At 35.5% G+C, this 27,545-nt stretch overlaps 1 protein-coding gene across 6 annotated transcripts in view; it reads right to left on the reverse strand.

Moving 5' to 3' along the window:
- LOC127841273 (protein regulator of cytokinesis 1-like) overlaps positions 1-23,783 on the reverse strand; it is a 35,220-nt gene extending 11,437 nt beyond the window's left edge. For 5 of the 6 annotated variants that reach the window (XM_052369962.1, XM_052369958.1, XM_052369961.1 and 2 more), the window contains exons 1-14: positions 23,687-23,783; positions 18,603-18,729; positions 17,381-17,503; positions 16,423-16,542; positions 14,635-14,748; positions 14,114-14,284; positions 12,058-12,207; positions 11,578-11,725; positions 9,573-9,709; positions 6,556-6,654; positions 5,312-5,458; positions 4,751-4,870; positions 3,503-3,568; positions 1,154-1,288 (exon numbers count right to left, since the gene is read on the reverse strand). In XM_052369962.1, coding sequence (XP_052225922.1) covers positions 1,154-1,288; positions 3,503-3,568; positions 4,751-4,870; positions 5,312-5,458; positions 6,556-6,654; positions 9,573-9,709; positions 11,578-11,725; positions 12,058-12,207; positions 14,114-14,284; positions 14,635-14,748; positions 16,423-16,542; positions 17,381-17,503; positions 18,603-18,729; positions 23,687-23,697 — 1,668 coding nt within the window. In that variant the 5' untranslated portion in view covers positions 23,698-23,783. The remainder of the gene's footprint in view (positions 1-1,153; positions 1,289-3,502; positions 3,569-4,750; positions 4,871-5,311; positions 5,459-6,555; positions 6,655-9,572; positions 9,710-11,577; positions 11,726-12,057; positions 12,208-14,113; positions 14,285-14,634; positions 14,749-16,422; positions 16,543-17,380; positions 17,504-18,602; positions 18,730-23,686) is intronic. The other variant, XM_052369960.1, reaches the window with a different exon arrangement.
- Between the last annotated feature and the right edge of the window lie 3,762 nt (positions 23,784-27,545).

The following is a 27,545-nucleotide window of genomic DNA, read 5'->3' on the forward strand; positions in this document are numbered from 1 at the left end:
AGGACACACAGACGGACTGACGAAGCGGTGACTATATGCTCCCCCCAAAATAAATTTGGGGGGAGCATAACCAGAGCTGTCACCATAGTATGACTTATGCCCCCTATAAACACTTGGTAGAAGTTATGAGCTTTTTTCGAAACCTAAACGCAGATTTCGAAACCTAAACACGGACCCTAAGTTCAAGGACAAGGGGTCAAAATTTGTGTGCGTATGGAAAGGCCTTGTCCATATACACATGCATGCCAAATATGAAATTGCTATCTGAAGCAACATAGAAGTTATGAGCATTTTTCGAAATCTAAACGCAAAGTGTGACAAACAGACGGATGGACGGACAGTCCGATCACTATATGCCCTCCTTCGGGGGCATAAAAATGTCTTAGAATATCAAAATAAATCAGAAAGCCACATAAACTAGAGAGCAGACACCATGCTATATCCTTGAAATGCACTACGTGACCACGTGACCTAGTTTTTGACCCAGCATGACCCATATTCGAACTTGACCTAGATATTGTCTTGATACAACTTCTGACCAAGTTTGGTCAAGATCAGATGAAAACCAATTCAATTAGAGAGCGGACACCATACTAAATCCTTGAAATGCACTTAGTGACCCCGTGACCTAGTTTTTGACCCGGCATGACCCATATTTAAACTTGACCAAGATATTGTCTAGATACAACTTCTGACCAAGTTTGGTAAAAATCAGATGAAAACTATTTGAATTAGAGAGCGGACACGAAAAGTGTGACAGACTGACAGACAGTGCGAAAACTATATTCCCCTTTTCTTCAAAAGTGGGCATAAAAAAGATTAATACATTAATGTGGATATAGAAAGTTATTTTATTTGGATTTTTTTTTATGAATTTTACAAAATATTACATTGAAAACAACATAACATACTTTATAACATATTCTGCCATCATTATTTATTTCATTTTCGTCACTTTAACCAATCTTGTCACAGACCATGAACAGACAAACTAAATAACGCCTTTCATGAGTGTTTTTTTCCTTCTTAGAAATTGCCAAATATCGGCCTTTCCTTTCCAACAAATTTTTCCCCTTTTGAAAATTGTCCCCTTTCTTCAAGAGAAAAAAGCTTTGAAAGTTTAAGCAAAGTGTTGTATGTTCACAGCACAGACCAGCTTGCTATTTGACGCTGCCATTCGGCTGGCGTGAGGTCCCGTGCTGATCCCTGTCTTCCTGTAGGGGGAGTTGTACACTGTGGTGTGCTGGCCCTTGCTGCTGGAGCAGGGCGTCTTGATGGAGTCCTCAATCTGAAATAAACACCACTATGTGATTAAGCCTCATATCAGACATTATGAAAACAATATGCAACATTTTTAAGATAAAACATAAATGCCCAATTTTATTAATATTAATATTAAATTTTACCACAATAAATTATTCATAGTAACTTAGATTGCAAAAGTTATTGATAACAGGGCTTATTTGATTTAAATTGCCACATTTGGGAAAAGAAAAGCCAAGTGATGCCCAGGATAAATCAGAACATTAAATATAAATGAGAATGTCTTAACATCTAGTTATTCTTCAGCTGAATAATATATCTTCTTTCAAAATGTCATGTTTGTTTATTAATTATAATTTTACTAAAGAAAAGGTCTATCACAACCTGAAAGAAATTACTATAAAATATTATTGCTCATGAAAAACAGAACTTTGCTAGACGTGCTAGAAACAAAGAAGCGTTATTCAAACAACTTGAACTTCTTCAAAACCTGCAAACTAAGAAGTGCACTTCGAACTGTTGTATGCTGTTAATATGTTGATATACTCAAACTAGGCTGAGTGGGAAAAACACAGAGGCAAATGGGTGACAACACTTAATAGCAATTATTGAAATATATTACTCGTGCTAAAATATTTAAGTAAAGAAACAAATGATAATTTATTAGTTTTCAAAAGAATGGAAGAATAGGAGAAAAAATCAAAGCAGATGAACACAGATCGCATTGCTGATGTTAGTAATTAAAGCATATGCCATTTTAGAATTCATTACAATTTGAAGCAATCATATTCTAATTATAGAAAACAATACAACAACAAAAACATTTTAAGTTCATAACATTAGTTAATACATGGTTTTAGATTATGCAACAAAAATCTTTGAAACTGGTAGGTAGGCAAGAACCAAAGAGAGTTAAGACTATCACACTTGAAGAAAAGAACAGCACTAGTCAAGACAGGGAGGTTAAGGTAGGGCGGCAAAAATGAGTGGTGAAGCAATTTTTTCCTCCTTTATAAAGTACCGGTAAAAGACACTTCTAATAGGGGAAATTGTATTACATTTCCAATTACCATCAGAAAAAAATCCCATAAGCCAGGAAATTTCTATCAATTTAATTCCCAAAATTATAAGTGAGTCAATAAAAATTGTAAGTTGTGTGTAACCACAAGCACCTTGCTCAATTACATCAGGTTTAACAAGAGATTGCCAAGCAATATTGTCCCCTACCGGTGAAACTCCACCATTGTCAGTAAAAAAAATATTAATATTTTTTAAATATTTGTTGCCATAGCAACCAGAATTCTTGATGTAGGAACGAGATGAAATGACGTGCATAGTCTCCATATTGCCATCTATCCATGCTTCAAGTTTCATGGAAAAAATTGAAGAAATTTTAAAGTTATCGCAGGATCCAGAAAAGTATGACGGACTGACAGACTGACTGACACAAGGAGCACAAACCATAAGTCCCCTCCGGTTTCACCGGTAGGGGACAATAAACAATGTGTTCAATCCATAGGCCATTTCTGTTTTCATTTTCTATTGATTACCTAAAAGGTGTGCGTTTCTGTAAATGAAATGAGTAACAATAATAAGAAAAACTAACAAGAGCACCCCATAACAGGTGCCAACGCTCGGCTGCGGGTGCAGTTTTGAATAAATGAAAGCTTGTCAGATCTTGACCTTTGACCTAGTGATCCAAAAATGGGTGTGGCTTGTAGAACTCATCAAGGTGCATCTAAATATGAAGTTTCAAAGTTGTAGGTGGAAGCACTTTGATTTTAGAGACAAATGTCAAGGTTTTAGCACGACTTGGGCGGTTTATGGCAGATGGCGGACGACCAGCTGGCTATGACAATACCTCAGGTTTTCTTCGAAAACAGCCAAACTAAAAATCAATAAGGGCAACAGCCTAATGGATGCCTGTGTTTGTCAAATTATGGCTTTTTTAAACCTAAAACTGTTGATGATGGTTAACAGGAGAAACAAGGCCCGGGAAGAGCAACCATCAGGCTGTCAGTTTACTGAGTGTTAATACAGAATGAAGAAGTGTTATCCGACGTAAATGGGTTTGTGCAAAGCCATGAAAAAGACCAACATATCCTTATTTCAAGAGTTTTAATGAGACTAATTTTTCCAAATTATAGGGGTTTTCTTGCTTATTTTCCCCCATAGGTTCATTACTGGTACTTTTAAAAATTGGGCAAAAAAATCGCTTAAGTGACATGCAAGTGTCTACCTTCACGGGCCCTTGATTGGAGCCTTGGGAGGACACAGTACTCGTGGTACTGGCGCTGTAGTCTATCTGTGATATACACATACCACAAGGTACATTCATGTGCATACAAACACAAGAGTGTGATTCAAGATCCCTTTCAGGAAAGGAAAATGTCCTTCCCCAGTTATAGGTTTCAACAGAAAACTTCATTTGAATATGGATCCAGCAAGGTTAATAACTATTTTTTATTATTTTGACACTGAAAAGGGGGAAATAAGCTAAAAGGAGGAGAAATCACACCCCTGTAAATATGAATTAAAATGACATTCGTTTTCGGTTAAAATGTACTTGTGATACAAGATTTACTTTTAAAACAAATTACACAAACATTTAGCATTGAAGTAATTCGTGAATTATGAAGGTGTAACAAATGGCATTATCAATACCTGCTCAGTTTGCGGTGTATGATAACAACTTCCTGAATAATTAAAGGGACTTGTTCACAGATTTGGGCAATTTTTATATGCGTTAAATGCTGGATTTTAAGCACTGAGCTGATGAGGTCAATTAGAAAAACAGGAATTTTATTCAAGAAAGAAAGAAAATAATTAAATCAAATAAATGGTTATTGCGTAAACCACTCAGCCATCCTCAATATAAGGAGATACCAGTAAAAAACTAAAGAGTCATTCAAATTATTAATACGTTTTGTGTTTGTTACGATTTAACAAATGTAAAGTAATTTATCATTTATAGGCTGTACTTTCAGTCTGAGTCTATGTCAATAGTGTTATTTCGCTTCCTGATTTAAAGTGTTCCTTTAATTTTCTGAATCGTTGACGAAATAGTGAAAAATTGTCATTTGAGAATTTTTGAAAAAGTCCCTTTAAATGTAAATACAATAATTGGAAAATGAATTAAACACTAGTTCATAATTTGTTTTAAATGTTCATGTCTTGTTTTCACTACTATGTAATTATACCATCTATAAAGAATAGTAAAGGTAGTGCAAGCATCCTTTGTATCTGAGCTTAATACATAATTTTATACAAAAATATAATACTACATGCTAAGCCATGGTATGTAGTTAAATTGGACTATGTTCTAATAAGTGTTAAGGATTAGTTGACACTATACTTTTTACAACAGGTACATTTCTTAACCTGATTAAAGCCAAATATTAGTATCAATCATCACTAACAATTGATTGCATATACTCTTGCACCATTTATTATATAATTAGACCAACACTAGAGACTCTTTGCTTACTTTACGATGCTTTGGGGTCTTAGTTGGTGTGTTTGTGGGTTGAAATCTGCGCTTCACTGGCGTACTTGGCTTGCTGCCAAATATCATTTCCTCATTGAGTTGTTTTGTTTTTGCCTTTTGCTGGAAAAAGATAATGGAGCGTGTACACATTTTGTTTTGAACTGAGCATAGAGACACTAAAGCTTGTACTCATTTTTTTTTTAAACAATAATAAAGATAAATGTTATTCTTAAAAAAGAAAAGAAAAAGATAAACAAGAAAAAAAATATATTTACAGGCAATTTTACCAGTTTTTGACAAAATATTGTATTTTCATTATTCTGTTTGATTTTCTTTGTGAAGGTTTTTAATAGTTTTTCAGTCATATCACAGGGTTCAATCAACCAACTTATACTTTTATCTGTGTTAAATGGTTTCCAAGTTATTAAGTATTAACTCCCGATAATAAAGTTTAATTTGATTTTTTCAAAGAAACCATAAATTTATCAAAATACGTATCTATGCGGTAAAGGGTTTACATATCAACCATATTGGGTCATTCAAATCTACGGCTCTACTCACCCGCTCCTCCTTCTCTCGTAGCTTAGCCTCCTCATGATCCTGCCAGGTCTTCTCGATGTAGTTGATGAAGGACATGCCGTTCACAAGGAACGTTCGCCCTCTGTCCTTCTCCCATAGCATTATCTCGTCCTTTACCGTTTGCTCTACCTGCAGAAGAAACAGTTTGCATTTAAATAAATAAAAAACTTTTCTGATATTATTCAAGTTTTAAGTCTTAAAATTATCTCCAATCATATGGTACTCATAAGCAGCATACAGCATGAAACCTGAAAAGTCTGGGAGTTTTTCATAATTAATATTAAGGTACTATCAAGATATCCTAATTGAAAATTATTGCTGCAATCATTTTACAGCATGGCTGGTGCATGTAAATGAATTTCAGTTTAGTTTTATTTTTAGTTTACAGGGAACCACAGGGAACAAGAGTGCCAAATTGTCACAAGATACGCCCGTTCAAAGGTTTTGGACACCATGCTCAATGCTTGAAATGCATTAAGTGACCTCGAGACCTAGTTATTGACCCGGCATGACCCACTTTGAATTAGAGCGAACACCATGCTAAATGCTTGAAATGCACTATGTGACCTCGTGACCTCGTTTTTGACCTGGCATGACCCATATTCAAACTTGACCTACATATCATCTAGACGCAACTTCTGACCACATAAGGTGAAGATCAGATGAAAACTACTTCAATTAGAGAGCGGACACCATGCTAAATGCTTGAAATGCACTAAGTAACCTCGTGACCTAGTTTCTGACCCGGCATGACATATATTTGAACTTGACCTACATATCATCTAGACACAACTTCTGACCAAATTTGGTGAAGATCGGATGAAAACTACTTCAATTAGAGAGCGGACACCATGCTTAATCCTTGAAATGTACTAAGTAATCCCTTGACCAAGTTTTTGACGCGGCAAGACCCATATTCGAACTTGACCTAGATATTGTCTAGACACAACTTCTGACCAAGATGAAAACTATTTGAATTAGAGAGCGGACACTGCTGTGGACGCCGCCGGCCGCCCGTCCGCCAAGGGTGAAACTATAATATGTCCCGTTTTTAAAAACGGGCGTATAAAAATCTATACTTTTGATTAAGGGGATAGGTGTGAATGTCAGCCCCAAACACAAACAGAAATCATCACTCTATGGATCATCTGCTATTGCAAAGAAAAACAAACACTAAAAAGAACAGACAAAAAATAATGAGCTGAATATACATGAAGACAAAATACCTTGGGCAGTTTGGTCATCAATGCTTTTCTTTCTTTCTCCTCCACCAGCAGTTTGCCTCCTCTGTCCGCAAAGAAACGGTTGGGGTCATTGGCTCGCTTCTGGACAATTAAACATAGGAACTTCTTGAAAAACAACATAAAAATAAAATACGAAGTGAATGCATTCAGCCAAAATAGATTATGTTTTTTAATTAAACAATCTTTCATAATTACCTCAGCAAACAAAATCATATGTTTACATTTGTTTGTCTCTAAGTGAGCATTGTTTGAAATTCAAAAACAAACCTTTGAAACATATTTGCATGAGATGTCTGTCAAAATTTGGAAATATTGACAGAGATCGGGATATTTTTTTCTCTGATGGGATTACTGCCCCATAGATGAAAAACCAAAGGGCACTTACAAAATTGAATGGGCACTTTGCAAAAATGAATGGGCACTTCTCAAGATTTATTTCAGGAAAAAAATTACAGACAATAGGAAAATCAGCGTAAGTTAAATTGCTACCTCATCAAATTTATTTCGGAGTCTGTGACGCAACTATATTGCTCAACATGTTGATTATATTAAACAAACCCGATATTATAGTAGATAAAAATAGTAAAACCTTGCAATTTGATAATTAGTATGAATAATCCAATAAAAAACTGCCATTTTTTACGATGTATGTGTTTAAGAATTTTGTAAACACTGAGGTCCGCCATAGTTAGTAACTGTACAGAAATTTTGTAAATCAGAACTAATTGGTATATCTTGGAAAATCATTGATAAATATATTTGTCGTTTGAATGCTTAGAGCAGAGTAATTTCGGCAAATCCAAAATCAGCTTGCGTAAAACACTTGCTCAAATAACCGTTAAACTCCAACTCCGCTCTCTGCAAAAAATTCGAAGGCAGACCTATGCACATGCTGTTATTAAATTGGACGATTGCTATTGAGGAACAGACACACGATTGGTTCGGCATGTTGATTGTTAGATGCAGGAAGCCAATTATGTTGGCGAGAAATTAGTCGCTTTATTGCTTAAGACAGGAAGCGGGTTTCCTCTGATGATGTCAAACTGTCTATTCACACAGAGTGCACATTTTTGAACAACTTGAACTGACTCTTTGTTTACAATTACATTTAAAAAAAACACTTGCTAACATTAAACTTTGGATTAAATTATCAAAATAAAGCACAAGCGAAGTTGAAAAATATTATTAAATTAATTCGCGTCACTTTAAATAAGACGTTTTGCATTGTAAATCAAACGAGTTTTCATGACAACACAAACATTACCGCCACGACGTGGGGATCGATCTACCTTGATTTTTTTTCATGCACGATCTCACACGGTGCCTATACCACGTGACTTTTTAATACCTGTGTTGGGAGAACCCAGTTAAGATTTTTAATGATGTCTTTTGTCTTTTTTAATATTTCACCATTTTTAATGGGATAAAGTAGAGAGCCCACTCATTCGTGAGAGTTTTCTATAGGTATCATGATCTTTTTAAACAAATAAGTATTTTTTCAATAAAGTGCAACCGCGGGTTTGTAATATTAAGTCCCCACACTGATTCGACATTTGACTAACCGTTCAAACGCGCGGTTGCATTTTACTGAAAAAATACTATAGAAAACTCTTGCGCATGAGTGGGCTTTCCACTTTATCCCATTAAAAATGGTGAAATATTTATTAAGAGATCCTTAAAAAATGTTAATGGGTCGCGCTTTATTCTCCCAACACAGATCGGAAAAAGTCACGTGGTATAGGCACCGCGCTCATAAGTCAAGTAACAGCCAGGGATTTTTCTGCCTATTTTGGGGAAAGGAGTTTGACCAAATTGGAAAATTTTTGGAATTTTTGCTTCGATGAAACGGCTCATTCGGGAAAAAAATGTGAATTTATCATGCTTAAATAATTCACTGGTTTAACAAATAAATTTGTTTTTATTTGTTATTTTGTCTTCTTTATATAAACAGATGCAATATTGGGCATGTTCAACGTTTATTCAAGTACTGCAGTTTTGTTTTTCAGTTACAATTACACTCTGAGATAAGAACTGAACAGTCAAAACCTTATAGCAGATATTTTTGACCAAAACAAACACTGGTTAGTCACACAAGATATAAGACACATCATTCTTCAAAAAAAATAAAAAAATAAAAAAAAAAATTTTTTTTGAATTGTTTTTTTTTTATAATTTCAGTTAGGGATCGGGTCCGTTTGCTTTGGGAGTGCCTCCGTTTTCCGGAGGCACAGACAGTGCTGAAAAAACCCTGTCAGCAAACAATTAATTTTTGTAAGAGTAGTTTATCTTATATACGATTTATGCAACGGGCATCGCTTTGCATATGGTGCGCATCGAATTACGGAAATGATGCACCCTTTTACGTTTTAATGGGAAAAGAACTTACTGCACACCTTTATCCCGATCCCTGTATTGATTAAACTATTAAGTATTGGTAGAGATTCGGGTAAATCAATCTTTAAGCCTATGTACCATTCATGACCTGGGATTCTGCCAAGTTATGCTGTGTTACACTGTTGCAGAACAGATTGAGGTAAGGGTATGAGCTCTCTTAGTTTAAGTTGCAATTCTGTACAGATTTTCTGCTGAAACGCCTGGGAATAAATGTACGCCTGGGAATAAATGTACGGCCCTTTCTGAGTGAATTTTTGTATGGAATGCCTTACAAGGGGAATATAATATTTCTAATTTACTGAATATATTTATCATTTGCTAACTTTTAATACATATGGTTAATGAAAATGATCTCAGGCGTTGATTTTATAGTATTTTAAGTTTAGTTTTACTAAAATCAACTAAAATTTAACCCTTTTTTATACGGATTTACAAAAAGATATAAACTTTTTGCTAGGGGGAATGGGAATGATTTCTGTCTCAAAAATGGACAAAATATGCCCTGGAAACTTTTCAGCCTTCAAATGCACTTGTAAAAAAAGTGATATATCAAAGATTGAACTGTTACAAGTCGGTATTTGAGGGTCTAGACACCTCCCCGTTACCTCAAACTCGATCATCTTATGGAAGAGTGCCTCTCTCTGCTCCACCAGCTGCAGTATGGTCTGATGTACGCTGTAATATTCCTTCACTTTGGCAACCTCAGCCTCATGTAGAGTCAAGAGGTCCTCTGTGTAGTTGGCTGGAAATACACAGAAAATCAAGTTTAGGCAGAAAGTGTCGTCCCAAACTGGATATCATTTAAAGAAAAACAAGACTATTGCCAAGCAATATATGTCCCCTACCGGCTCCACCATTGTCAGAAATATATATATATTTTTTTTTTAATATTTGTTGCCATAGCAACCAGAATATTTGACGTAGGAACAAATTGAAATGATGTGCATAATGTCCTTATTGCCATCTATCCATGTTTCAAGTTTCATGAAAAAATATTAAGAACTTTTAAAGTTATCGCAGGATCCAGAAAAAAGTGAGTCACAGACTGACGGACACACAGAGCGCAAACCATAAGTTCCTTCCGGTGAAACCGGTAGGGAACAATAAAATCAAATCAAAGTGGAAAGTGTTGTCTAGGATAAGCATGTGCGAACTGCGCAGGAGAATCTGGGACAACACTTCAAGTACATGCATTTAACCTGTTTTTTCCAGAGCAACTCTCATATATTGTCCCACTCAGATCATATTTTGACGTGTTTGTAATGCCTTAGCAAATGCTAAACCTTTCTTATCAGATTCAACTTTTAAAGGCTTCATTTGGAAATCCTTAGATACTGATGAGCAGCATACATCATATAACCTGAACAAACTACACTGTAACTCCAACATAACGCGGTCAATGGGGTCCAAGCCGCGAAACAGCGTTATAACTGATCCGCGTTATATAGTTTTGAGCTCATTTACTGCAGGGCGCTATAAAAAACAGGTATAGAATAGCCTATAATATAGGTCATGTATATTGCCATTCTGTGTTGACGCAAATACATGCATATAAACCGAATCGTATCGATAACAGTATACATACCGCTTTTCTTATGTGCACATTTATCCGATAATCCAATAAAATTGCAACATCACTTAAAAAATAATAATCTTGAACATTAATGACGATATATGTTTAAGAAATTCGTAAACACAACCGTACGCATATATATGCCATTTTCAGAAGTGTTAAGAGTACAGTGCATTATGGGGCAGAGCTTTCATTGGACGATCGACTTTAAATTTAGATTGAATGCAATACGATTCATGTACAAAAATTGTTTTATTGCATCATACGCATGCAAAAAAAAACGTGTTTCCCGGGGACTTTCTGATACCGCGCGAAAATGAAAGTGAAACTCTGTTAACAATTACCGGTACACTGCGTTCGCATGTAAATAAATCGTCTGCATTATTTAATTTCTTATATACGAACTGAAAGATTAAATGACATTATACTAGAATGATAATGAAATGACAGAAAAAGTTGTTTTATACAGTGGGCAGTATATTTCACAGCCGCTCATTTAATATAGTCAAACTGCAACCATATCAAAGTAAGAATGTTTTAATATTTTTGAATTACTTTAATTGTATAACTACCCCGCTTGCACTTAGCTTATGGAAATTATCGCACTGAACCGCTCTGATGAGGAATACATGTAATAAACACTGACACGCGAGTTTTTCACACCTTTATTGACATTACACAAAAGATTAACACCAATTAGCAATCGGTGTTGTTTAACCTCGAGGCGATTATAATCGGTTCAACGGACGGTTGAATAAAGCAATCAACATGTGATTACCGCCATCTTTGAATTGTCTGAAAATACATGAAGTTGCATAATACGGATTTGAATCAGAAATCAAATGGAAGGTTGGAGAAAAAATGGGATCCAAGCACCCCCCGCGTTATATTGGATTCAGCGTTATAACGGAGCACGTTATATTGGAGTTACAGTGTATGAGGAATTGGCAGGCTGTTCTGCTTTAATGCTGTATGCATACAGCCATTTTCACGTTGATTCTGTGCAGGAAAGGGTAAAAATCAGGCCCAACACTTACCATCTGTGAAATACTTGAACTCAGATCTCTGACGGGCACTGAAGTAGCATTTGTTCCACCAGGTCTCCAGCTCTTTACGCATACCATCCACAAACTTCTGTATGTTTGCTAGCTTCTGTGCCTCACATTTGGCTATCTCCTCCCGCAACTGAACATGGCAAACACAGCATTGGTTCTTAAGAGTAAGCTAATCATTCAGAAAAAGAGGAAACCAATGTCAGTGCAAAAGATTTTTTTCATTATTGGACTTTAATTCAAGTTTTAAGACGCTAAATAATAAGAACCATTTATTAACCAACATTTACAACAAAAGCTTTTCTTTTTATTGCATTGCAAATTTAATCTCAGTAAGTATAAACATGAAGTATGTATAATGCAGACAAACAGACTGACAGGAAACAGACTCCAGTGTTTTGCAGGGTTTAAACTCTTGTCTGACGTAGTTAAATCTGGTTGAAATTAAAGCAAAGACCAACTCACGGCGTGAACGACTGCAGGTTTAAACCCCTCCTTGCCCTCCTCAAACATCTCCTGTTCGTGTTTTGGCGTCTCCAGTCTGTCCCACAGCACGTGCAGCCTCTCCCAGAGCTCCTGTACCGTCTTCTCTAGCCGAGACTTGCAGCTCACCAGCTGTAACATGACCCACAAGGGTTGAAGACTTAAACAGAGCAGTTGTTTAGTCTTGGTGCAATAGGGCTAGGACCCTTTGAGAGGGGATTAATTTTTTTTTGCAGAATGCCTTGACAGGGGGAATGTGAGAACATTTTACACTTTCTCAAAATAATGCATATATAATTACTTCACATATATTATCCTTATTGAGAATATAAACAGTCTGTATTTTGGCGCATCATACGTGCCCATGTTGAATACAAATAAATAGAAGTGTCTCTAGAGCCGGCATAATATCATTTCCGACATACCAGGGCTCCACATGTACCTAGAAACCAACTTGCCCTGCCAGGGCAGTACTTAGAAAATCTGCTTTCCCTGAACGTAAAGCCACTTGCCCAAACATGAAATATCATATTAACTGTAAAGTTCATGTTTTTTAATAAAAATCAAAATGATACGTCACAAATCTTTTTTATTTTTGCAAATCTTTGCCATTCCACAAACCTTTGTGAGAATTGCATCCTGTGTGCTTACATGCTCAGTACTTTTCCAAGCAAGATGCTCCAGTAAGACAACCTCCCTTAACCCCTTTATAAGCCTAGCATCCCCTCCCTGTACTGCAACATACCTTACAAGCAGGGCAGACATGCATATTCTGAGTAATTTTCAAGCAAGTCCAGCACTCCTAAACAGTGCATTCAGAGTGTTCGTTTGCTCAGTACTTTTCAAAGCAAGATTCTCAAGAGAGACAACCTAGATCCACACTTTTCAGTGTTTTTTATGGCAATTTCGGGGCCAATATTCTGCCCCATTCCCCTCAAAAAAGAGTATATATTTTTCCCCCATTTTGTTAAAAAAAATCCCTTCCAGAAGTTTAAAAAAATCCCCTCCAGAAGTTAAAAAATATATAAATTTGTTTTTTTGTTTAGAAAGAACTGTCTCATAATCATGATAAATATATCTCAAATTTATTTCATAAACAACTAACAAAGTTTATAACTATAATTTATATTATTTTGAATTATTATAAAGAGTTGTATTAAATAGTTTTTCCCAAATCAGTGGACTTTTCACATTAATTGCATTTTTCTCCCAAAATGGCAAAGAAAAGGCCTGATGTATCTATATTGTGTCAATATTTGTTGATGAAATCATTCCAATTTGGTCCATTTTATTGATAAAAAATGCTCAAATTTGCCATTTTATCGATTTAAAAGATCCCAATAAGACTTAAAATGGCTAAGAAAACTGAAACTGTGCATGAAGGCTGAACTGTCTGAAACTAATGTTGAAAATATTATTGATATATATATTTTAATTTTAAGAAAAAAAAAAGACATTCAGCTGTGAATATTATATTCATACAAACATGTGTATTAAAATAATAAATATCATTAGATACATATAAACAAGTGAATTTTTAATTTTCCCCTTTTCCTAAAATACGACTCATTTTTTCCCCTTTGGAAGGGCCCCGCGAAAATTCCCCTATAAGTGAAAAAAAAACACTGCTTTTATAACCCAAGCATCCACACCCCGTCAATATCCCATACCTCTGCAAGTAGTGCATCTAGACCGTTCATATGCTCAGTCTTTTCAAATCTTGTTTCTCAAGTTAAACAACCTACCTGAACCCCTTCAGAGGCCTAGAAATCCCACCCCTTTACAGTACTTCTTTTACTCAAAAAAAAAAATAGCCATATGAACCCTGCATAAAACCATAACAGCCTGTGAGTAACTCGCTGTCAGTTCAGTTTTTTCGCTGTTTGCTGCTCATCAAAATCTTGGGGTTAAAAAATGAAGGCTTTAAAACTTGAATCTAGCAAGAAAGTCTATGATAAAATTTTATTTGATTTTCAAAGGTACTAAAATTTCGTCAGAATTTGTATCCAAGTGTCAAAGGGTTTATAATGTCTCATACCTCTGCAAGCAGTGCATCCAGGGCATGCATGTTCTCTGCACTGAGTGAGAACTGTGACTCCTCCTCCACCATCACCTCCCTTTCAAAGCTGGTCTCCGGCGCACGCTCAATCTCCAACATCAGGTCAGCTATCTGCTTCTTGTGCTTGATGAACTGGGACATCCGCTTCTCCTACAGACGCAATGGAGGAGAAATGAACCTGTGATACTGATAGACTAATGAGCCAATCATGAGTTTACATATCTGTGACAAATCACAGCAAATGTTTGCCTCATGGCATTTATTTACTTCCAATCCTTGGACAAACTAATAGTCAACAAGTTGGTCTACCGTTTAATCAATCTGTTTGTCTATTGGTTGAACTCTATTTACCTCAACAAGTTTAACTTTATGTTCCTCTACCGTTAGAACTGTATGTCTATCAACCAGTCTATGTTTAAGTTTGTCAACCAGCTGAACTCTTATGTTCACATACCAGTTGATTGCTTTGTTTGCCTACCGTTAATTCAAGAGCTACATACCTTTTCAAGTGTCAGTTTCTGAACATGTGCTTTCAGTTCCTCGAGCTGCTCTCCAGAGGGCGTGGATCCAGACGGTATGTAGTAGGGTGTTAGGCACAGGGCATCACACAAGGACTGAAACATAGTACGGGCCTCGCTCTATGAAAAGGGTGTTTAACCCTTTGCATGCTGGGTAATTTGTCGTCTGCTAAAATGTCATCTGCTGAATTTCTAAAATTAGCATTTCTTCAACAAAAAAAATAAAAAAATACTATCAGAATAGCAAACAGTTTGGATCCAGATGAGACGCCACTCTCTGCCACTCTGTGGCGTCTCATCTGGATCCAAACTGTTTGCAAAGGCTTTTAAAATTCGGTTCCCGCACTGAAAGGGTGTTTAATGCATGTGTGTTAAGTGACGTCCCAGATTAGCCTGTGCAGGCAGTCAGCACAGGCTAATCAGGGACAACACTTTCCGCTTTAATTAATGTTTTCGTTCAAACAAAGGCTGTCCTTGATGACTCACTGTACAAGCTTATCTAGGACAACACTTTACCCATTTACCCCCTTCTCACAAAGGATGCTCATATTGATTCAACGACTTCTTTCTTTATGAGAAAAAAATGTAGACAAAAATATATGTACTTTGCAAAACTTAACATGTAACAGGAAAATTTTCAAAACTTAAACTTTACACATTTTCCTGTTACATGTAATGAAAAGATGTGAAAAGTCTTACTCCATTATTAAGTCTATATGTATGCAGTCTCTCTGAAAGTTAACTGTCATTATCTTCACGAAACATTTTCACCATAACACAATATTTTCTCTGGACACAATCTTGCATAGCATTTAAACAATGCACAACTTATATATGAAATTGACAATAATAATGTCTTGTTCATTAGAGTTCTGTCTTCCAGTGTTTTTTTTCACCATTTTGGGAATGGGGCGGGGTCCCTTTGGATTGGGAAAATTCCTGGCGTTTTGACTAACATTGGGAAGTTAGTGTCGTTGTTGTTTTGCTCACAAATGCTTCAAAATTGAGGATACAAGTGTGTCCAGTATTATATTTATTTACTTAGGTTGATCTTATATGGCTGGGAGTTTGACAAAATATTGATCTAAAAAACAAACAAAAACAAACAAAAAAATTTTTTTTGGTTCCATTTGGAAATTTTAGCTCCCATTTGGGAAAAATATATACTTTTTCCATTGGGAATGGGTCCGGTTACCGGACACGATTTTGAATGAAAAAAAAACACTGGTCTTCAGAACAGATATGCTTTAAAAAGAGGTGTTTAATTCAATGTAAAAGAGTCTTACTGGTCAGAAAATGCCATGTTTTAACAGATTTTTTTTCCACTTGTATAAGACGAGAGCTTTTGGTAAATTCACTTGTCCTTACAAGATTTCACTTGTCAATACAAGCAGAGGAGTGGAATATTTGTCCCCCTGTAGCGTGACTTTGATGTATGGAGCCATTTGTTACAAGCGACTAGTCATCTTATGATTGTTTGCACATTATTTTAAATCCATCAATATACAGCTAACTGATGGCTGTGACAGGAATTTGTGGACGACATCCAAAACACAGGCCTACTACTATACGCCACCACCTTGGACGAGGGGCATTAACAAAAATAGCTCATATTTGAAAATCTGGCAAAACTTATGGTTGAGAAAGAAATTCATGGATGAACATAAGAACACCTGAACAGACATTGAAACTGAATGACGCCTTCTTCAACAAAAAAGCGCACAATATATGGCTTTGAAAATCTGGTACTAAAAAAACATGTTAGACTACCTGATCTTCCGCTCGAAGCCTGGAGAGGATCTGTAGTCGTTCTTTCTTCTCTGCCCGTAGGCAGGTGGCTTTGGTCTGTAGTTCCTTCTCCTTGTGTAGAACTGGCATGCCAGGAGGAGTCTGGTAACACAACATTACACAAATGACTTACAAACAAACATTACTCTGTTAGTTCATATAAACTCCTGAATCGTAAATCCCCTGAATTTAACTTCACATAGTCAATATGCCCTATACAAGGAAAAAAAACTTATGTTGTATTCCTTTTTTTATCCAGTCTTAAATATGGGATTGAATTAACTGAAAGTGCTTTAACTTCCTTAATTTTTTTTTTAAATGTTGCACTTTCATAAAGTTTGCCTCCAGACATCACTTCCTATTTCTCCATAATATGTAATCCCCAAAAATGTAACACTACCGGTACTTTTTACCCTATTATTACCCAAATGAAAGGCTAAGCTCTATCTCCCATCTACACAAAAAAGCCTCTGACTGAATTTGAACTCTGGATCCCGCCACTGACCTTGAACTCAGGTACCTCCATTGACCTTGAACTCTGGTAACCCCCTCCCACTAACCTTGAACTCTGGTAACCCCCACTGACCATGAACTCCGGTACCAACCCCACTGACCTTGAACTCTGGTAAGCCCACCCAACTGACCTTGAACTCTGGTTACCCCCTACCACTGACCTTGAACTCTGGTTACCCCCTCCTACTGACCTTGAACTCTGGTTAACCCCTCCCACTGACCTTAAACTCTGGTAACCCCTTCCCATTGACCTTGAACTCTGGCTACACCCTCCCACTGACCTTAAACTCTGGTAACCCCTTCCCACTGACCTTGAACTCTGGTAACCCACTACCACTGACCTTGAACTCTGGTAACCCCCTACTACTGACCTTGAACTCAGGTAAACCCCTACCGCTGACCTTGAACTCTGGTATTCCCCACTGACCTTGAACTCTGGTAGCTGGAGCTCCTTGGTGAGTGTTGCCAGCTCTTGTGTGAGGTCTGCAATGCGGGTCTCAATCTGCCTCTCCAGCACCACTTCCTCCTCTACTATCTCATCCAGTAGACCCTGGGCAAAAGCAGACAAAAAAGCAGGGCTCTTTTTCTTTCTTAGAGAATGTCCCTTCCGAACGAATTGGAGAAGTTTGCGACTCAAATTTTTACAATTTAAAGAAGTTTGCAACACAAATTTTCACAATAAATAAAATGCAACTCATTTGTTCACAATGTTGAAAAGTTTGCGACTCTTTTTTCCCCACAAAATGAGAGGTCCAAGGCCGCATTACAAAGATGGGATAAGTAACCCAGATTAGTAACCACTGAAGTAGCCCACTTGCCAAAAGAGTTAAATTTTTGTAAACTTGCAAGTTTTTATTTTGAAATGTCCTAAGGATTTAATGGGACAGTACTTCTTAAAATGATTAAAGTATATACTTATATAAGTATTTAATTAATTTAGCTTTATAATATTTAACATATTTTGATTGTAAAAATAATTGAATTGGGCAACTGAAATTCAATTGCATTTACAAGTGCTTTTAGATCGTCATAATAATGACAAACCAGCGATTTTTTCCTTCTTTATAAAGTACCAGTAAACGGCACTTTCCCAATTACAAAAACTACCAATGTCTCAATTGCTGTCCAAAAAATTCCCAATTTAAGGTAAAAAAAAACAAAAAAAAAAACGTTGAGTTAGTTTCCCTATGCAGCTCTATGGCTTAAACATAGGTAATATAATATTGACAGCTTGAAAACACTTAATTAGTTATCAAATTTAAAGTATTTGGGAGCATAAGATCAAATACACCAATTTCCCAGTTTGACGAGTTTTCACGACTCGATTTTTCCCAATTTTCAGGTTTTCACGACTCAATTTTTCCCAATTGGACCGGTACGGGTACTTTTCCCAATTGGACAAAAAAAATCGCTGCAAACTTATGCTGGATCAGTGCCTCAAATAATTGTACTAATGACAGTGTTACAATCCAGATGTTAAGAGTATCAAAGTTGACGTTTTAACCATGAACCATTAAGATGCATTCATAACAGCAACCAAGCCAGGCAGCTCTGTGAATATGATCATTAGTATATCATAGTATAGTATATCATATTTACATTAAAATGTTGAATTGAAGCAAACATCTACAAAAACTAAATTACTTTACCTGGACATGTTTTATGACTGTAGAACTCCGGTATTCTCGGTTAGCCTTTCCTATGCCTATTCTGTCCCAAATCTGATACAGCTTGGCCATGGCATTTTCAATTGACCGAAACAACTCTTGTTGACCACTAAGTTAAGAAAAAAAATGAATAGATAAAACAGTAAATATAAGTTCAATAATACAACTCTCAGTGCTCCGACTTAGCCTAAATGGCGGGGCCCAGCACCAAGCAGGCTCCTCCTGCTGCCTTTCTAATGAACATAAATCAGGGTTCCTGCTGGCTCAAAAAAATATCGCCATTTAGTTTCCTTAATTTTAAAAAGTTGTTGCAATTACTTTGTCATTTATATTTTCAACAACTCAGACTCTATGTAAACCTCATTATAGCCATTTCTAATCGTCAGCTTGTCTACATGCGATGAAAACTTAGCAAAACAGTTATTAACTGTTGAAACTTTTTTATTAATAACACATTAACTTCAAACTAAAAAAAATAAGAACACGGTACTTGCAGATTTCCAAAAATCCTTGCCAATTAAGGTGTGAATTTGTTGGTATTAAAATCATCTGTTCACTATTCATGGCGCGTAAGGACTAAAGGCATACAGTGTTATAAGGTTCTCAAATTTATCAGGACGATATTTTCCCCTGCTTTTGACTAAAAGGATCAGCCATGTTGTGGAATGAAAGTACAGTCAGCAAATGTCAGAAAATGCTCTTTTATCTATTATTTGTGCTGTTTTGAATTGAAACTTTACTTGTTACAAACAAATCATTGCAAAATAACTAGTCAGAAGATGCAAACTCCATATAAGTGGCAAACTGATGCTGTGCCATCAGAGATTATCTTTCATGTTCTCACCTTCTATCACCTGCAACAATAGGCTAATTAATTAAACGATAACAAACAATGTTCAAGGGGCATGTTTGCACTGGCTAAATCTGTTCCAGAAATTGACTGTCATAAATTGGCTTCTAAATAAAACTGATTGGAAAAAATAGTTAACCTCTTCTGAAAATTGCCAATTTTGAAAAACTGTTGCAATGTTTGTGATTTTGTCTGAAAATACATGCAGGTGACTGAGTGACGATTGCGATCATCAGCTGGAACCATAATTAATGCTATTTACTGTAATATTTTGGGGGAAATTTTGGTCAGATTTATGGAGAAAAAAAATATTTGTGCCATAGGGAACCCACAGGGGCCAGTCAAAAAAAAAAGTATATGTAAGAAACAGGAAAAGGGCACCAACGCAATCCTACTACAGGACATGAATTCTAAGGCACTGCTACACAATTCATATGTTTATCAAAAAAACAAACTCTGCACAGATTTACAGCAAAATAAATTATCTCTCAAACGGTACCGGTGTCATTCCATTCGACGCAGTATTAAACAGGCCACATGGCCTCAAACACGAGAAATTGTCCAAAATTTGGTCGATGTAGCTAAGCCTGTCCACTTGTGTTTACACTGAAGGAGTCCTGTTAGGCACGTAATAAGCGATTCCCCGATAAATTGTCTATGTCTCCATATAAAACACATCCAAGGAACACTATCCATGTCAATAACTCGCTCGGTCTCAGAATATTAGCCAAGAAATCAACTTGTTTTCATACACAATAATTCTAAACGTCAAAAGCGGCCATTTGCCGGTGTTAATGTCACCGCATCGCGCAGATTTTGGAACGCATTATTTGATTGGTTGAAATTGTAAACATTGGAAAGGTAAGATAACAATTGACATTGACACCGGCTTTACTGCACAAGATTACTGGACGGCATAGTATACATCATTATATGTTTGTTTGAAAATAAAAATCCGTAAAAATGTAGAAGTTCGATAACGATGTCAAACAGTCTTCGAATATTTACAGTTTCAAAATGAAAATGCCAGCAAGAATAGTGTGTTGAAATATCATCGTGTTGTTTAGGTTGCATGCAAAGGATAACATCTGTAGGCTGCCATTCAGGAAAATTTATTGTGTTCTGAAGTTTATTCATTCCTTTCTGTAATTGGTAAGTTAACTAACGACGTCTGTTAAGTTATACGCACAAAATCTGTGTGCAAAACTGCAATTACGTTTACAGTGCCTTCCCCAGGCCATTTAAGCGCCCCTTGCCGGGGCGCTTGAATTTCGAAATCAGAGTCCCCGGGGCGCTTGAAATTTTCCGATCAGTGTATTCTTAAGTAAAAGAAAGTGGAGATTGTCCAAAAAAATCAAGGTTTCCCTATCAGTGTATCAATATTCCCTGTTTTAAAAGAGCACTCGGTACCTACTTTCACAAGTAATCGCCATAAACACCACATGGGGTAATGGATAATCCACTGATAAGGAATAGCATGACGCGCGTATCGATTATTCTAGCCACATTACACGGTCATTTAAATGCTGACAAGGATGTATCTGGTAACTTTCCAGTCGTCAAACTGTGAAGTTCATCGTCCAATCGGTAACGCGAATGCTTATGAGGGCGGGGTTAAATATCGACCATTATTTTTGATTGACGTCGGGCATGAAGTACGAGTTTATCGCAGCTTGATTAGCAAGAAGTTGTACCATTTGAGTAATATAAAACCGGTAATTAGTACAGTACAGAACATGAAAGACGGTTTCGGGCATCATCATCACACCTTTTTACTGTAAACAAGTGTTACCTATGACTCATAATTAATACGAGAAATTAATTGCAAGTGGTAAACAATTAATTATTATAGCGAGTAAGTTGTGCAAATGACTCCCGGTTACAGTTATGTGATAACAATTTATTTAATTCCAGTACATGTATATTTCAACATGTCCATTTATAGAACTGATTCACTTCGTTTTTCTGACATTTATTCGACACGTAATGCGCTTTAACAAATTTTCGTTGAATTAATAACGCACACTTGTATATGTTTCGTCCGATAATCGATAGTTAGAAGACTGATGATGGCAACCGGCCGTGATCCGCGTGGACAACGTCAATTTCATGCATAATTCCGTCAAAACATTTATTCGACTCGTAAAGTGTGTAAACAAATTATCGTATAATTTATAACGCAACGGTTAATATTTGTTGAAATCTCAAATGGGAATAATTAAATTTGTAATCCGAAACCCATTACCGTAAGTCGATGTTAACGCGTTTTTAATCCGAAACACACTTCCGAATGTAAATGTTACCGCAACGTTAAATATTTTTGCTTCAAATTAGCAGTGCAAATTTATTTTGTGTCGAATCTTTTTCTCAATTAAAAAGAGCGCGAAAATTATGCAGCATGTACAACGTCGCGTCTATTGCATACAAATGGCGTGTATTGAGCGTTTTAACAAGCACACAACAGGTCAGGGGATTGACGCATATTCAGAGGCAATATTTCATCAAATCTATTAATAGTCACTTAAAAAATGGCAAGGTTTGTGTTAAAGAAAAAACTGAAAGCTTTTATCGTAAATATTTACCAGAAAAAGATTGATAAAAACGGAATAAACGGGATTATCGGGTAATAAATAGAAACTTGAAAAATAGTAAGTATACAGTAATAGTCGGGTTGAAACGGATGTATTGGGGAATCGTTTGAGTCGGGATTTTACTATCTGTGCGGAAAAGTTTTAAAACAATTAAACAATATAAAAAAAATATTTTTTTAAATGACTGGGGGATTTTATTTTTTTGAAGAGTCATAGCGCACCAAATGACGTCTTTTGACGCTGTTTTTCTTTGAGTTATAACGCACGACAGAACGTGAATAGACACGTTTAATTAAAAAAAAATCAACGTAAGGAGGGGACACCCCTCCCGAACCCACCCCCGGTCGGCCCCGGGGCGCCTGAACAAATTCCTGGGGAAGGCACTGGTTTAGGAAGTAGTGCATATGGAATCCCAGAGCCCCAATAGTAAAAATTATTAAAGGGAGAACGTTTATATGGACTAGAAAAAATGTGCATTTCGTTTGAATGCAGAAAAATGAAAACCTTTTACCTAAGAAGCAAATACTTATTTTGTTGACATGGAATTTCGTTAAATCAGAAAGAACTCTGAGCTGTTTGTATGTTCTCATAAAAGCACAGAGCATTCAAGAAGAACTGATCGAGCATTATTAAAGCATTTTGGGATCTAGTTGCAATAATTCAACTCTCAGCTTAGGCTGAGAGTTGCAATGCTCTCTCTCTTGTCCATGGGTGCAAAATGTTATCAACAATTCAGAGGTTAATGAACACTGAAACTGCAAGAACTTATTAAAATTTACCTACATGTATCTAAACCACAAACTCATCCAAATGGTACCATTAAAGCAAGAAATAATTGATTTGTATTGACTAAGGTTTTGCTTTGTACGCTGTATCCGTCATATTGGAAAATTGACCCAATATAGGTCAGGTCACATTACACCAATATTTTGTACGTCACGTTATGTGTTGGATTGGAGCCGAAAAGTCGATAACAATGTGGTATTCGATACAGAATACACTGTTTCAAATTTACACATAACAATGTCAGCGAGAAAAGTGTGTTAAAACATCGTCGTGTATTTATCGGATGCATGCAAAGGATAACATCCGTAGGTTGCCATTCAGGTAAATTTAACATGGTTATGAAGTTTATTCATTATTTTGCTCAATTTGTCTCAAACGCCTTCTGTAACTCTGTTTAGTGAAGCGCACGGATTCGCTGTGCTTAAATGCACCCATGTTAATGAAGGGGTGCATATGGACTGCCAGAGCCGCCATAGCAAAAATTATCAAAGGTTCTGGAGTCTGTTTATATGGACTATTTGGGATCATACAAAGAACTGTTGGAGAATTATTATTAAAATATTTGACATTTCTACTTCCAACTTACATTGATCAATATTCAAAGTACAACTTTTTCCAGAATCAAAAGTCTGCATTCTTTTAAAATTTGACACTTTTGCTTTTCAATTCATTTCCACGTTAAGGAATTAAGCTTGTTAAAAAGAAAACAACTCAAAATTTATAATCGTTTATACAAAATAAATAGAGAATCATTATCATAAGGCGATAGTTTAAATTGGTGGAAAAAAGTTTGGTCGTAAAATGAAAGTTAAGTATCTTGTCATTTAAATAGTTTTTACCTTGGATTCATTTCCAAAACATTAACACAATTTCTGTTTTGTTGAATTTAAACCTCCCGCATTTGCCCCGCATCTGATTGGTCACTTTACACTTCCGTTTGAAAATACATACCACTAAATGACTGGTTAAACACGACTAAAACTGACAACTATAGCGCAGACTGGTTCCGAGCATTTTACTTATCTTATAAATAACCATTTAAATCATGGTTAATTTTCCAACAAATCCCGTTACACTCTGGACTAAGAAAAATGTGAAACATAAATGTTCGTTAACTTGAAATCATCAGTCTAAAGAGGAAACATAAAAAAGCGTTGAAACGTTTGTAGCGTATAATTACCCTCCAAATTAACCCTTTCACACATAGATACGTATTTTGATGCATTTGTAGTCCCTCAGAAAGTTAAATTTATTCAAAGAACTTTCTTACTAGATTCAAATTTTAAAGGCTTCATCTCCAATCCTTAGATACTGATGAGTAGCAAACAGCATAAAACCTGAACAGACTGCGAGTTACTCGCAGGCTGTTCTGGTTTTATGCTGTTTGCACATAGCCATTTTCACTTTTTTCTGAGTGGGAAAGGGTTAAATAGCATGCGTTGTGACGTTGTAGCACGGGATCTTTTGCTTCAAGAGATTCCAGACAAAGGCCCATTTTCTCATTTTTCATGTTTACTTAAAATAAGTGCATGAATTTAACTGTTATCAAAATATAACAGTTTTGTTAGCAAATTCATTGCATTACATTTTTTTTTATTATAAAATGTGAAAATCTATGAACAAGTACCTTAACAAGCCGCGTGTTGCTTATAAAATTAAAAACAACATTTTCTATTTATGGTTTCATTAAAAAAAAATTCATTCTTCAGTTTTAATTGAAAGCACTTTTGATAACGTGAAATTATGACGACTATGGAAATGCTTTTTATTGAACAAAATCAATTTTTCATAAATCATTCCAGATCTGCAAAGAAATAACTTGTGATAGCATAAGCAATTATTAACATATAAGTCAGATCACCGCTACTTGTTCAATCGTACATTCAACGCGGCAAACGTTAGTCAGGTCCCCGACTTTACTGTAAATAATATATAACTAGACTCCACAACAAGTTCTGAATACGATGTCGACTGATTTAAATTCAAACAAAGGAATTAATATATATATTTTTGATATTTTCCTGGTAACCGATATTCTATTCAAAAGGACACCATTAAAAGTATTTACAACAATCTATGCCATTTTAGTGTTTGAAACTTCCGTACATCGCACATTTCAAGTTTGCACGCAGACTTAATATTGAATCTGTATATTTCCAGAAATATTTGATATTTCTCGTTTAAGAAAATTATAGTCGCGCTGTTTCATATTCCATAAAGTATCCCTACTGCCGATATTGACACGTTTTAATTAGAAAAGCTAAGACGACGAACAAAAACAAACGGCCAGTAATTTGTTGGCATTTATTTTTTTACTTTTTTCATAGATTGCTTTGTCTTTCAAGTAACGTGACAGAGCACCATTTACATGCTTTTTGTAAACACTGAATCATGGAGTATGAAAAAAAACAAGTGGCTCCAACGGTGAAGGGATGGTAAAATATGTTGTGTTTGGACATAAAATGCAAAAAGAACAAAGTCATATAAGATACAAGTAAAAGGGGTTTGAACTCAAATATTTCCAATTGTTGTTACAGTCATCAATCAATGTCCATGAAATAATTCCACTGAATTCATTAAAACTTCGCTTTGGTTTTTCTTCATTTAATGTGGTACAATATGGTCAAACTATATATCATTTTAAAGCTAAAGACGGATAGAATAACATAAACACATTTTTGACATTAAATATTTGTATGCTTTATTCATATTTTGGTTTAAAACCAAAACATTTTTACACTAATTTACAAAATCTCAATCTAAAGTTAGGAAGGATATGCACTACCTTAAGTTGAATAAATACAAAGCTATATACATATACAAGGTCAAGTTAGCAACATTTCACAGAAAATTATTGTCATAAAACAACAAATGAGTTTTTATTCAACTGCCTTTTTTGGATAAATTTCCTAAACAAAGGTCTTAAAATAACTAAAACGTAACTACTTTTTAAAAATCCAGGTATGGTGGATAATAAGAGTCACAATTCTATTTCAAAGGCTTAACAATTTTGTTATTTACCTTTCAACCAAATTGCAAATTTTAAACCATCTCAAATTGAAATAGATTGCAGACGACATATAAAATTATAAAGGAATATAAAGAAATTGGCAAACCGATTGATTTTATATTTCGATTCCTTCTACCCATTTTGAAAGCGTGGCCCTTGCTGTGCTCCGTAGAAAAAACGTGCGAAACAAATCGGTCGAAACCACGTGCAATGGTGAGAAAACCGGGTATGTGTATACACCGTGATGTGTATACACATACCCGAGAAAACACATACTTATTTTGACAGTTGGATATCATCACTTACCCTATTTCAAATATTGTCCAGCGGAAAATTGTTCCCCACACGTCTTTTTTAGTTTATTTGTATTGTTTTTCTGGAGCCGAAGTGCATCTCACAGAATATCCATCCAACTTCCGTTGTTTTCACTTTTGTTATTAAAAACTCCGTTTAAAAGAATTATTTAGATTGTTAAAGCGATGTATTATTATATATTATCAATAGAGTTTCAGTTTCAGTTTCAGTTTATTGGCAAAATCAGCAAATACATGCCTTTGGCCATATAGTAAACAAATATACATAAAGATGACTACACAAATGACATATTAAACAAAAAACATTTCACATAAATGGATTATTAAATAAATACGTGAATACATGATACATAATTGGTTTTCAACGTTAACAAGAAACAACAGAGTAGCTAGCTAGCAAGGTAATCATTTCTTTTTAACATAGCATTGTAAATAAATTTGGACATATTTCTTAATTTTCTAGAGTTTAGGACTTGACATCATAGATACGAACTTGTTGACAGTATAGAACGATTGGTTAACAATATACTTAATTCTTAAATCTTGATAAAGCGTACAAATACATAAAAAGTGATATTCTGTTTCAACCATGTTACTGTTACACAGTTTGCATTTTCTGTTTTCTCTAGGAATGTTATTGTATCTACCATAGTATACCGTGATGAATTGAACGGAGTTAAGTATCGATCTTTCTGTCAGTCTGTAAGCGTACTATTTTATGCGCAATAATATAAGTACATGTGATTCAACAACAATTGTAAACATTGGTGAAATGCTTCTTACATAGTTATTGTTTGAGTGTTTATGAGGTCTGATCGTGAAGTTTGCAAATATCAACGGAAAGATTACAATTAAATGCATTTGTCATCGTCAACCGTTTGGAATGTCAATTAGGCGATGAGTGAGTTTTTAGCATGTTTCTTTCTAGTTTATTAATTTAAAAATGGCTGCCCCCATGGTGATGAAATGACATGTGTTCGAGTTTTGATATTTCTAGATATGTAAACTTTTTTTACTATTCAAGCGTAACTTGCCCTCGTCAATGTCGATCTTATTCACTAGTTATATAATTTTCCGACGAATTACGTTGAATAAACATCATTCAGATTTTTGAAAATAATGTATATTTTTGTGTTAAAATCGCTTTGTATTTTGATTGATTTTGTGGATGGTATGACACGTTGATGTACAAAATTGGTAGCAGTTTGAAGGAAAAACATCCTTTAAAGCATATATGTATACATTTTCAATGTGGCACTCTTCCTTTAGTCAAATTTGAGTTCAATGCTAGGGGTCCCACATTTTTCAAAATGAAGCCTCTACATGAACCTGTTTCTTTTAAACTTCACATAAACTTCACGGAAAGTTTTCAGA

This window comes from Dreissena polymorpha, chromosome 8, assembly GCF_020536995.1.
Source record: "Dreissena polymorpha isolate Duluth1 chromosome 8, UMN_Dpol_1.0, whole genome shotgun sequence".
Taxonomy (NCBI): Eukaryota; Metazoa; Mollusca; class Bivalvia; order Myida; family Dreissenidae; genus Dreissena; species Dreissena polymorpha.